General features: G+C 41.8%; 1 protein-coding gene across 5 annotated transcripts; it reads right to left on the bottom strand.

Moving 5' to 3' along the window:
• Positions 1–1,940: 1,940 nt before the first annotated feature.
• On the bottom strand, positions 1,941–13,255 carry aknad1 (AKNA domain containing 1). 5 transcript variants are annotated; one of them, XM_085388161.1, is made up of 22 exons: positions 12,782–13,255; positions 11,701–11,910; positions 10,058–11,130; positions 9,844–9,918; positions 9,632–9,743; positions 8,134–8,282; positions 7,994–8,053; positions 7,754–7,887; positions 7,405–7,582; positions 6,090–6,247; positions 5,571–5,723; positions 5,154–5,313; positions 4,943–5,037; positions 4,643–4,845; positions 4,438–4,552; positions 3,662–3,838; positions 3,366–3,466; positions 3,097–3,234; positions 2,906–3,013; positions 2,591–2,702; positions 2,314–2,482; positions 1,941–2,162 (listed from the first exon to the last, which is right to left on the bottom strand). In XM_085388161.1, the coding sequence occupies exons 2-22, from the start codon at positions 11,903–11,905 to the stop codon at positions 1,983–1,985; spliced, it is 3,855 nt and encodes a 1,284-aa protein (XP_085244287.1). In that variant the 5' UTR covers positions 11,906–11,910; positions 12,782–13,255; the 3' UTR covers positions 1,941–1,982. The 5 variants fall into 5 exon arrangements, with proteins under 5 accessions (XP_085244287.1, XP_085244289.1, XP_085244288.1 ...); XM_085388163.1 differs by having other exon boundaries at positions 2,906–2,992; XM_085388162.1 differs by having other exon boundaries at positions 4,943–5,034.
• Positions 13,256–13,284: the final 29 nt, after the last annotated feature.

The following is a 13,284-nucleotide window of genomic DNA, read 5'->3' as shown; positions in this document are numbered from 1 at the left end:
AACAAGAAGTTTTAGAATCCAGTGCATGACTGAGAAAGGCCATCACATCAAAGCGTGTTTGAATTTCGGCGGACAATAACCTCCTGCAATCCTGTAATAACATCAGCTTTAATCCCGAGGACAGGTGTGTGCCCGTATCTTTGTGTGGGGACCTTAAGGTGCATTTCAGTGTCGACAACATGTATGAATCTTTGCACTGTGCTGCTGTTTCTTATCATTTACTGAGAGTCGTAAGAAAGAGGTATTGTCTCCAAATCTGTGCACTGACATCACAGTTAAAAGAAAAAAAACAAAGTAGGTACAAACAGGAAAAAACTACAAATGCCAAACGCATGAAACTCACTGCATGATTCTGCAGGAAAATGATCACAAACACACAACTGAAGCAGGCAAAGTAAAGAGGTGAAATATCAGAGAGAGTCACCTGATGTCTAAGGATGGTTAAGGATGTATTTTCACTTGCGGCACCCAATTAAAAAGGATCAAGCTGAATTTTATGTCACTTTATATTTTTTATGTGTTTACTTCCTATATTTTCCATCTGTAAATCATACATTCACTGTAGCTTCACTTCTTATATTTCACCTGACATTAAAAAAAGATTACCAGGGTGTTCAGTGACATGGAGCATTGTGAAAATAAGTTTACATTTATTGCTTCAACTTGTCGCAATGTACTCTATGTCTACTGTTGTCGTCACTATGAGATCACATTGTGCCTCACAGCATTTCTTTTGAATACATTTTGGTAAGAATACAGTTAAGATGGATGGATAAAAATGTTCTTCAGAGGCCTTGAGATCAAATCAAAACATGAAGACATTTCATATTTAAAAAATGTTGCCCATTCATAAAAATATCAGTAACTTTATAAACGTACTATACATGTTACTACTATAGACGATACTGTTTAAACCAAAAGAAAACAAAAACAAACGTATCACAGATCACATCTGTGAATCAGATATACTTTATTTACAGTTTTTTCTGAATGCTTAAACCCTAACTGTGATTCTTGTAGCACAATCTCTAAAACTATTCAGACTTATAGCAAAACCACTCACTGAGTTTGCAAAACTAAAAGCACAAAAACTGCCTTGCACTCAGTTTGCAATTTCGTAACACACACTTTGCAAAACTGTAGGCACAATTCACTGCACAACACTCAATTACCAAATTTCCAACACACTCCTAGCAAAAGTATACACATGTATGGCTATCATTAACACTAATTTGCCAACTGTCTGGCACACTTTCACATGTGAAAACTTTTTTAGATAATTAGTTCACTTTGCAATCAGCCTAAGCACTATAATACAGGTAAGCTGTGTGTGCGGAGTACAATGGAGGGAGCAGAAAGAGTGAGAAGTAGAGGAGGCCGAGGAAGAGGATGTGGAGGTGAAGAAGTAGGATGAAGAGGACGACAAGGACAAGGAGGAGCAAGAGGAAGACGAGGAGGGGGCAGAGGAAGCATGTTCACTGCAGACCACGTAACCCATATAGTCATTATGGCGATTGCAAATAATCCTATACTTGGAAATGAACACTTGTGTTTGTTTTGATGTGTTTGAATAAACACCAGTACTTGAAGTTTGGATCCCTCCATGCTTATGGATCTATGACAGAAGTATGAGCTCAAACTGACATAGCCTACCTTGTGCACAGAGAAAGCAAACAGCCAGATGTGTTTTGTATTCATACCATCAGTGTGCAGTTGGCGCATTGTGTGCTTAGTAGATGATGGCTTGTGTGTACTGTTTGATACGGAAACACCATTTTTATGAAGGTGTGAAGAGTTAATCTAGCTGTGTTTGCTTTTGCAAGAGAACTACAATGTTTTGATGATTGGGTGACAGGTTTTCTTATTTGTGTGAAGAGTTTTGCAAAATTAGCCAATAGTTGCAAAAAAAGGGCTTAAGCAATCAGAAAAAACTGTAAAATATATTTCATAAAGGTATCAGGCAAAGAGATGAGAGTATAAACTCATCCATAGCCAGGTTCCAGATGTTTCCTTCCACCTTGTGACTGCATGTGGTGCAGTTTCCTGTGTAGCTGAGCCTTAGCCAGATCTACAGACAGCCTCCTGGCCATGCGGTCAGTGGTCCTCTTCATGCTGCGAGCCATCTCAATCGCCTGGTCCAGAGTCCTGTTCACGTCTTCTTCCTAGAAAACCAAAGAAACTTGTCCCTTAAGCCAAGTAAGACTTGTGTATGTCACAGTAAAGACCTGATCTTTATTATGATATACAGCAGATGTTCCTGTATATAAAGAGAACTGGTTTATCTGATTTGCGTTAAAGTTTGAGACATTTGACCTTGCTCCTGCTACGTCTGCTTGTCCTGCTGCCAGTCTTGAAGGGCACGGATGATGGAGACGGTGTCCGCTGAAAGTACACATTGCTGGGCAGGAGTGCTGTGTCTGACTGAGTGGAAGGTTTTCTGTGATGGGACATGGACTGCAGCGGTGGCTCCCTGAATTTATAGCTGGATTTGACAACACGTAGCAAAAAAGAATGATTTATCCCAAGAAAAAACTATGAAGCGTACAGCTGATAAATATCTCTATCAATGCAGTTAATGCTTGTATTTTACCTGGCCGGCAGACTGCAGGAGGAGCCGTAGCTGACCTGCAACAGCGGCTTCTGGAGAAACGAGCTGGAGAGAAGAGACCATCTGTCCTTGGAGTGTAAACTATTTGTGACAACTGTAGATCACAGAAACATGACCAACAGTGTGCTCAGTAAGAATTAGTACGTATTGACAGCAGTGATTTTCCTTTTCACCTTACAGTATTACAGCCCTTACACTATTCATCCAGATAACACTAATACATTTACTGAGGTCAGTTTCATAACTCATTAAATCAAAACCTTGATGGACAAAACCTGACATGAAACAGTTTCTCACTCTGTGGTCTGAAGTCAGACATCATGTCGTTCTTTCCTTTTAAACTGCAGCTTCTCAACCCAGAAGTTTCCAGTGAGCGGCCTCCCTCTGTCCACGCAGCAGGAGAAACTGAATGTTCAGTTCAAAGACAATCAGACAGAAAATCATCCAAATAAAGTGAAACAAAATTCTGCTGTGACTCTGGCTCTGACCTCCTTTGGGCTGGACCGCCTGGTGTTTAAACTGAAACTCAGGTCCCGAGGATACGCCTCTGCCACCTTTTCTGCTCCCTGCTGGTGAACTGTGTAACTGCAACATTATCTCAGAGCTTGTTTCACTGCTGTCTGTGCCTGAAGAGCAAACGAACAAATTACATTAAAAGGATGAAGTAACATCTGCATGCACTCATATCAAAGCAGGGAAGGGAACTTAGAGCCAGACAATTGGAGTTTACACAGTTTTATGGCTGGTGGGGGTCTACCTTTGCTCTGGCTGGGGTCCATGTCTGATGAGATCCAGTCCTCCAGCCTTGCCTGACTGAAACTGAAGTTACTCACATCTCTGCTGCTGATATTCCCCACTCTACATGTTATGATACAAATAATCAATATGAGAAGACATTTGGACTCTAAATGGTTATTTCTGTTTAAATGTTTATCATGAAACTGAAATTCTTACTTGTTAGTTTACTAGATATAATACATGTCACTATCAACATGATAACACCTTACAAAATGTCCATCTTTCATTCATTGACCATGATGATCAGAGTCCCACCTGTTACAGGCTGGACTTTGGTAAGTCCTGGTTCTGGACCGGCGCTCCTGGCGCTCTTGTCTGTATTTTGAGGTGAGATAGTCCATCTTCTGAGCTAAGTGAGGTAATTGCACTAAGCCCACCTCCAGGTCCTTCTTTAGCCTAGACACCTCCGATTGCAAGGCCAGGATAGCCTCACTGGTCACACACGAGCGACACAGAAATGTAAATGTTCATAAAATGGGAAAAAAGGTCATGATAAAGTTCCAGTAGATACGGGCAAATATTTAGCTTAAATGCTGACTGCTAGAACAAAGCCACATACTTGTGAAACCCCTTCAAAACAAAAAAAAAAGAACAGTTGTTGATCGAGGTAATGAAGGCAACAACACAGAGAGATTGAAACCAAAAGGGTGAATCTCAGATGAGCTGTTTTTCAAGGGAGAGCTCTAAGAATTCAAAGGTTTCAAGAGTGGCCTCAACAGTAATTATTTGCATTAGATTTATTCCTATAAGCCTTATAACCAGTTGTCTGCTGCCACTTTAAAAGTGCAAGACCAAATTTGCGTCCTACACTGCCCTCTGGCTTTAACTTTTATTTCTTCTTAAAGAGGTTGAGCACCAACACTTTCAAAGGGTGAAAGTCCCACTCCCATAAAGTGCCACTTTATTTTGCTGCTGTTTTCATGTTAATTATACACACTCTTCATAATTTTACCCACAGTGGTTTAACATTTGAATTCACAGCAGTGCAGTGATTATTCACTAACACTGGTGTTTGTTTTCGGCATACTGACCTATTACAAGAGCAGGAGCGCAGAGGGCTGCCTCTGCCATCAGTATCCATGGAGGTGCCAAGTAGAGGTTGAGATACGAGCTGATGGTGCTGAGCAGACAGGCTTTGGTCAGATCCTGTTTGGTCAGTGGTGGACACGAGGAACTTTAGCACTGACCAGAAAACATGACATAAAAAGTGAACATGCAGTGATGGAGATTACTCACCTTGCAGCATTGCTGAAGGTTTCTTAGTGGTACTGTCCACCCACAGATCCACTCCAGCTGTTGCTCCACAGTGTTGTGTTAGGACAGATGGGTGGGGGCTGGCCCACTGGTAGCCAGTGATGGCAGGGTGGATGGCTGTTTGCAGGTGGGAGCACGAGTCTTCACTGTCTGAGCTACTTAAACCTTCTTTCTGGGACAACACACTGCAGAAGCAAAAGCTCAGCTTAAGGTATTCTCATGTTAGGCTCATGTGATATGTTTATGATGGTGAACCAGTCATTAAAATACTCTCACTCACACCTTTCTGGAAGCAGATTTGATTGAAATGATCCCGAGCCCGAATGATTCAAGTAAGAGCTCCCAAATCCGCTGTCTGTCTCTGAACTCACCATCTTCTGTGCATCAATAACAAGGTTTTAACCAAAAGATATGCATGAACATTTGCATTGCATTTTAATTGTGTGGAAGAGACAGCAGCGGTCAAACAGGCTAGCTTGTATCTGCAACTGACCTGCGAGGCACATGAGGTGTTGAGATCCGGCTCTGAGAGGCTGTGGCTCTCTGAGCCTCTTGGTGCATCAGAGGAACAGGAGACCTCCACTGCCAGACTAACACAGTCACCCAGATCACATTCATCCTTTTGTCTGGAGACTCTATCCTTGATGCTGTGGCTGCAGAAAGAGCAAGTGTTTACTGTATAAAGTCTAAGTGTAATAAACAGCAGTGGTTTTGTTTCAAAACTGTTTTTAACAGTAGGATATGAAAAGCATTATGAGAAGAAGACAATGCCTATGTTTTCTGTATTGAGCATGATAATATATTATGCAAAAACAGATCTCTTGCATTATGAAGACTTAAATATAAAACTAAAAAACAGCAATAAGAAGCCATAACAGAGAGTCAGTCACCTCACAGTCACAACACTGACCTGCTGACTGTCCACTGCTCGTGTGAGGTGGTCTTGTTTCCACACAGGTAAGCTAAGATGTCACTGTGATCTGCCACCTCTGACAAACCAGAGCTCCTCTCCTCATCCTCATCTTTACAGACATCAAGTCCAACCAAGGAGCCCGTTGAGTCCCTAAAACAGGCCAGAGAAGAATACCTGCACACAGATCCAAGCACTCCCTTCCCTCCGTACTGTGCAACCCAACACCAGCTGTGTACACGAAACACTACCTGCCCACAGGAAGGCTGAGAACGTGCACAAACACACACGTATGCACCGCTCACAGCATAAACAGCTAGCCAGGACAAGGGGGTTTATTACAGTATACTTATATCCATCCAAGTCATCTTTAATTTTTCAGCACATTTGCCACCGAGCTGTATATTAGCTGCATATCAGAAACTATAAAAATGTTATATTTACAAAAGAAAGATTTAAAATTTAAGTTTTAAGTTTAAAACCTAAACATTAGACTGCAAAGAAGAAATTTATTGGTACCGTGACTGGCAGCTGCCATGTCCAGAGTTTTTCACTAGAGGGTCAGCAGTTACGAGCTCACTACTTTGGTCTGATCCACCATTTATCTGAAGGTCACTGCCCTCCTCTGCTTCTTCTTCCTCTTCTTCTTCCTCTGTGTCCATCTTATAACTTTGCCCCTGAAACATAAAAGTTAATGCAAACATATGCACATACTTAGCATCTGTACCAGGAAAGGATTTGTCACAAATGAAGATGCAGGGCATGGATGCAAATAAGGATCCCTATCATACCAACAGGGCTGAGCAGATATATTTCAGCCTTAAAGGCAGCATGAGCACAGGAGATTATTATAATTTCTTCTCAATCTATATTTCTGACTCTAAAAGACAGAAAGCAGCCACCATGAAAAAGCAGATATAAAACTGCACTCCAAGAAAAAAAATGTAGATAAGGTGACCAGTGTGAAGGCAACTGTTCAAAACATGAAAACCAAACATTTAGCTACTTATAAGAGGCTTTTAGCTGAGCTTAATTTGGAGAAGAAGAGGAAGAGAGGAAAAACCCTCTTAAAAAATCATGGAGTTTAACCACCAGCTCCGGAGGCCAAAGCAGATGAGGCTGGTTTTTTTTGTAGATGAATGTATACACAAACTAGCAGTCAGCAGTCATCTGCAAAGGTGGACGGTCTCATCCAAGAAACCCTGGAGCTGAAACAAATGCTCTGAAAAGAAAATGAATTGTAGGCCCAAGAAGAGCCTGAGAAACTTGAGGCAATCACGGTGACAGAGGCTTTCTGTGAAGAAGCCTCAAATGATGCTTCACAGAAGCTCAATCCTGTGGAGAAATTCAATAAGGAAACGGCCAACAGCAATTTTCAGCTGAAGAGTGCAGTTTACAAGCTTTAATGTGGAGCCTCAGGTAATGAGCACAAAGAAAACACTGGAGCTCCTCCAGCATCCAACAGAGTGCATAACAGAAGTTCCGCTGACAGATCTGAAAGTAGCAGCTACGCTGAAAACGATCCAGACTAAATCTAAGTCAGAAAAGGCTTTTCAGAACTTTCTGATCACACCTCATGTTGCAAAGACCTTTTTATTCAAAACAAGCATTTAAAATATTCACAATGTCATTTTTTGCAGATAAATAATTAAACATAACAACACAATTTTTGGAAACCTACAATTGCATTGCTACTAGTATGAATTTGAACTGTTGATATGCAGCATTGCATTTTTACTATTCACAGCGTATTCTGACTATAAAAGGCCCCAAATCAGAGAATATGAATAGTGTGGCAAAAACATTAAACGTGAATTTTCTGTGTGTCTTTTACCTCATGCAGAGAAGGTGGAGGTGAAGGTGTGAACATGCAGACAGGAGTGGGTACAGTCGTGGACGTGGGAGTGGATGTTGAGTGAGGAGGAGAAATCTGATCACACACGTTTTTGTCTATGATCTCCTTAATGTCCTCAAGATGCATGCCTATCCTAAAGATGTCTCCTTCCACTAGTCTGCACGCGCGCGCACACACACACACACACACACACACACACACACACACACACACACACACACACACACACACACACACACACACACACACACACACACACACACACACATAAATGGGTGCACAAACATGATACTGACACTTACAGCTGCCACCCCGGGGTCTCTCTGACCTGTTAGCATCAAAAGTGCCAGTGTTCCTGGATAAGCCCATGTAGTTTTGCATCTCCAGAGCTCTGTGCTCCTCCTTCTTACTGATGTAGTTTCTTTCCAACTGGTCTTGAGCCTCCATCATGCTCCTCAACATCTGCAAAAGGATCAGTCTATACTAATGCCCATGCAGAAAAAAAGCAGGCCCCAAATTGTGCTTGAAATGTAGTTTACCTTACATGTAGGATGTAAAGGATCCTTACCATTTGCTTTTCTTCTGTGCTTACAGCCATGTTGCTCACAGTAAATCTAAATTCATCCACCTGAAGAGCAGAAGGTTTGTAAACGTTTAAAATATGTGTGCGTTTAATTGTACAATAGCTGTAGTCATTTTCAAACACACCTTCTGCATGAACTGGCTGATGATGTCTCTCAGCTCAGCGGTCATCCTTTCCCCATCACTGGGATTATCCTGAAGCTCGCTGGAGGAAGCTGAGGCCGCCTCCTTAATGGTGCTGACGAGAGCTGACTCAGCTTTTTCATTTAAGCTTTCTGAAAACAAGCCAACATGGGAGTCATACACACTCAACATAATTAAGGTAATAAGTTATGAGTAAAATGTTCCTGACACATCCTCTGGGATTTGTACTGCCAATATATCTTCCTTTGTAGCTTTATTTACTTATTTTTATAAATAATGCTGCCAAGCACAAAATGCATCCAGACCAAATCATTAGCTCAGCCAGAGGCGTGGCAGTGTGAGGGACGCTCTGCTGTGATTAGTTGATAGGGTTAGGGTGGGTTGGGTCAGAGCTGATGTAATGTAGCTCAAACCACTAGGCTGGGAATAACATCACAACAGAGGCCCTCAAGGATCATGGCAACACTAACTTTAGAGTCCCTGACAAAAACTTGTGTGTTACCTCTCCCTTATCTAGTATCACCTATGGAGAAAGGCTTTTCTGCATTACTATAAAGTATTATTTAAATTATTAAACTACAGTTAGTCAGTATAGCCCTCGCTGCTGCTGCATGCTGGGGTTTAAATCTGCACCACTGTGTTTACAAAGGGTGCTAGATTTACTGGTTCTGCAGCTTTATTAGAACCGCCGTAGAGACAGACCGTAGCTGTGATTACTGCAGCAGAATGACATGCCACCTTAACTCTAAATTTAACATGACTGTTTTTATTTGCTGTAACATTATACACCAATTTTTATGTGCACCCAGTGATGGTTTCATTGCCCGAGTCCCCGTCAGCGATGCTCCGCAGGCTCAGATGCTACTGTAGCTGTCCAGAGCAGTGCAGGTTAAACCACACTGGCAGCTGGAGGACAACAGCAGTATCTGTAAACAGCTTCAATCACCACAGCCAGGCTGAGCAGCTGCAGCCCTGCTCACAGCCAGCAGCTGGTTACTCTAACAGAATGGCCTTTTAAAATGAATAATGGCACATTTCATTTCATTTCTGTAGTATTAACTCTTAACTATCTGTGTCTTATAGCTGGACAGGAGCCACACACCGACTGTATGGAGGGATCAGTATGCAAAATATTTAGGGGGCACCACAAAACTAAGGCAAAATACTGGATTCAATAAAATAATCAATCTATTTTCCAGCTAAAATGACAACAAACTGGAGAGCAGCTGCCGGCCTGAGCACAACATGCCTTTAACGTAGTGTTTAACTCGACTTTCTGATCATTCGGTGTTTAAATAAAGATACACAGGCCTGGTTTGTCATAAATATTCAGTTATTCTTTCAATGTCATTAAAAGGTTTCATTAAAAAATGTGTCATCTAAACTGATCACTCTCTGAGGAATCCAGTCAGACTTTATTTTCATGTAGTAGAAGGCAGTTAACCTTTCATGATATCAGATGTCGGACACGGAGCCGTACCTGATGAGGGAAGATGAGGAGCTTTGTATCCAAGATGGCTCAGCTCAGCTAACTGCCCCTGATCTTCATCATCATCCTCTAAATAAAGCATGAGTTCTGAGGAGAGCTGATTCTGTGAAAAGCAATAAATACCTTTGTATCTTACATTTGAAATGTAACTAATTTAACACAGGCCTGTGTGAATTACACCAGGAAGAAACCTTAGAACTCACACTGGTTCCTAGTCTCATCTGATCAATGAGGTTCTCTGCCTCTGCGTATTTGGTGAGTAATTTATCATATTCAGCCTAAAGAAAATAGAGAGGATGGATGTTACAGCTCTATCTAAGAAAACAGTAATGCAATGATGACAGAAAATATCAGCTAAAGAAACTGAAAGTCTAAGGTTTATTTGCAGTGCAAAGATATGATCTGAATGCTTTCTACCTGCAGATGGTGCACCAGTGCAGGAGGAGTGTGCTTTTCTTCATCTTTAAAGACATTAGCTTTCCCGGCTGGCAGGACTGAGTCCTCCAAGACTCTGCTGATCACCTCTAACATGCCTGGGGAAGACTGAGCTCTGTGAATGGTGCTAGGGCACTGAGGAAGTGATCTGGCTGGGGTTTTGGGGATTTTCACTTTAGGGGCAACCTTGGAGAAGTCGGGGAGCGGGTAATGGACTTGGCCTTGGCCATACTTCATCTCACTGAAGGATCTTGTATGCACCAGAGGAACTCTCTGAACCTGCTCTTCCTCCTCATCTGCTTTGTCCTGCTTTACTTCATCTGCACTGAAATCCCCAATGCTCTGCTTAGAATCTGTACTTTCAGAGTTGGACATGCTGTTTGCACAAGCACCAGATGTGAAAGTAGGAGTCTTCTTTTCTATCTGCTCTTCTGAACTTGCTTTTTTTGATGCAGCATTACTCTTTTCATCTGAGCTCTCTGTGTGGTTATTATTCACTGCTTTGCTGTTGTGTGTTGGAGCCTGGCTAAAAACACTGTCGTCTGCACTCTCCAACAGGGACACCTCTGGCAGGGTCTCTGCCTCGATCAGCCTACCCAACCGCAGCAATTCCTCGTGGGAGAAGTGCCGCAGCAATAACTGGTTAATGTCTGCAGCACCAGGATGCGGTCCACCAAGCTCACTTTGCTTGGAAGCATCAAAAACGTTGTCCTGCTTTGTGCTGATATCTTCTTGCACCAATTCAAGCTGACCAGAAAGATCAGGACTTGTATGAACAGTGTGTCCTCCATCAGAGCTAATGTTTCCCTCAGAATAATCTTTCTTGTTGAAGTAAGGGCTTCCAATGTTGCCATCATATGGCAAGTCCTCCTGATCCTCATCACTGGTATTTTGTCCAGTGTCCTCACTTCCCTGCTTATCTTGCATGGTGTTTGATCTTTGGGAAGACACATGTAAGAGATTTCTCTTGGAACTGCTCTCTAGAACCCTCCCGCTCAGACTGCCCACACTGCTCTCTGAGGAGGAGTCATCCAAGCCAGACAGCTCCGCGTCCCCTGCAAATTAAAAACCCAAATACCATGAAAACCTAATTACAGGGTCATGTTGATTCCATTAAATTAGGTTGTTGTAACTTTTAAGGCTAATGGTGGTGACTGACTGGTGGTGGTCAGAGGGCCCGGTGGCGCCAGTGTCCGGCAGCCTCGCCTCTGTCAGTGCGCCCCAGGGCAGCTGTGGCTACAACATAGCTTACCATTGCCAGTGTGTGAATGTGTGTGTGAATAGGTGAATGACGGAATGTAGTGTAAAGCGCTTTGGGGTCCTTAGAGACTGAGTAAAGCGCTATACAAATGCAGGCCATTTACCATTTGCAGGCCATTTAATGATGAGAGTGAAAACTAGCTCATGACTTTGCAAAAACAATATATGTGTCATTGCATTTGTTTTGTCACACCTGAAGTGAGCAAAAAAACATAGCAGATGTTTAACATTCTGCATGCCAACATATTTATAATGATGTATTATTAAAAAAATTGTTTTATGTAAAATTTTGATTATATACGCACTAATTCACCGTAGTATACAAGAAAACTGACACAATAAACAACAGTGCCTGCATGTCTTACCACTAAGATGGATGCTTGCTTCAGAGGCAGCAGACTCTGCCGGGGACAGATGCAAGGCCAAAGAACTCTCCAGATCACTTAAGTGGAGACTTTCATCCTCACTGAGATCAACAAAGAAGCTCTGCTCGATGCATTTTTCCCACAGCACTACGGGTCTGTCCTCCCCCTGAACATCCTCATCCGACTCTCCCAGGTCTCCCTCCATGGACTCTGCAACAGAAAAATGGATGCACTGTTCAATATCTCCTCACCTCTGTTAAGAAAAAAGCAGGGTGAGAAAACTGAACGAAGCACCATTCATCTCTTAGCAACGCAACCTGCAAAGTGACAACACTGGATCAAAAAGCACTAAGGTGTCAATTATTCAACAATCAATACAATGTGTGCACAGAAGATTGCGTGCTGCAAGGGTGTAAAGTTTTTGAGTTAATTATATGCTTGGGTGAAACGTATTGTGTCTGTTTTGAGTGTCTGACAGCAGCAGAAGGCTTATAAATAAATATATAGATAAATATTTTTTAAAAAGTAATTCATCTATTTCATTCAGAAATAAATAATTTGTTTTAAATGGGTTCTTCCTTCATAAAATAGAAAAAATCCTTAGTTTTAGTATCTGTGACTTTGGTAAAAATTTAGATACAATGTGGCTGATGAGGCACTGATGGACGTGAATACTGACATTTTTAGATGTGCGCAAGACTGTCAGTCAACTGCTTTCTAAAAGCTGTGTTTTCAATATAAAACCTGTACTGATTTTCCTAAATCTTACATCTGACACATGTCCTCCATACAATAATAATAATTTATTATTATTGTATTGTATATGTATGTTTTTGCATGTATGTTAACAAAAACTGTCATGTGATATATGTATTCAGGTACTTGATACCATAATCGTAATAACTACATTTCATAAGAGTAGTGGAGCAAAAGTATATAAAGTACATATATCTCCTACTACAAGTTACACGTGAGTGTTACCAAACACGTTTAAGCGTCTGTACTGTTTCTGCATGTAAGTCTGAGCTGCATTTCAGTGACATAGTACTACTGAAATGCTTTGCTGGCGGTGGTTACTTACCTTGGTTGTGTTTAGCCGGCTGGTTCTTCTTCAGCAGTGTGCCATTACCTTTAAGTTGATCCCGGTCTCGAAACTAGCAGCGATGGTTTAATATCTCCCCCATCTTTCTTGACATATGCCTTCCTGAACAGGTTTTTTGTGGCATCATTAATAATGGATAAAAGGCAGCGCTGAACGTCTGGACTCGCGGTGACAGCAGCATGCATGACAACTAGCGGGGTCTCGTTGCTAGGTAACGGTGCTGAAACCTCCTCCAAAAGGCTGCTAGCAAGTGACAGTTTTGGGCTATTGGCCATTACATACTTATTCTCTTTTTAAAAATAAGTATGGGAATGTGCAGACTTTCACCCTCCTAAATAATAATACACAGTGCCGAAGCCCCACAAGTGTGCACGCTGAAAGCCAAGGCGTGTCAAACTTTCAAACATAATAAAGCTCGTGCTTGTCTCAGCTACATTATCACAAAAACGTCACCCTTCTTCATTCAAATGTGTTCGTCCAAT

The sequence above is a fragment of the Rhamphochromis longiceps genome, linkage group LG18 (assembly GCF_057381845.1).
Source record: "Rhamphochromis longiceps isolate RC_006_pf linkage group LG18, R_longiceps_female_GT1.1, whole genome shotgun sequence".
Taxonomy (NCBI): domain Eukaryota; kingdom Metazoa; phylum Chordata; class Actinopteri; order Cichliformes; family Cichlidae; genus Rhamphochromis; species Rhamphochromis longiceps.
This window is presented reverse-complemented; position numbering and strand designations above follow the sequence as displayed.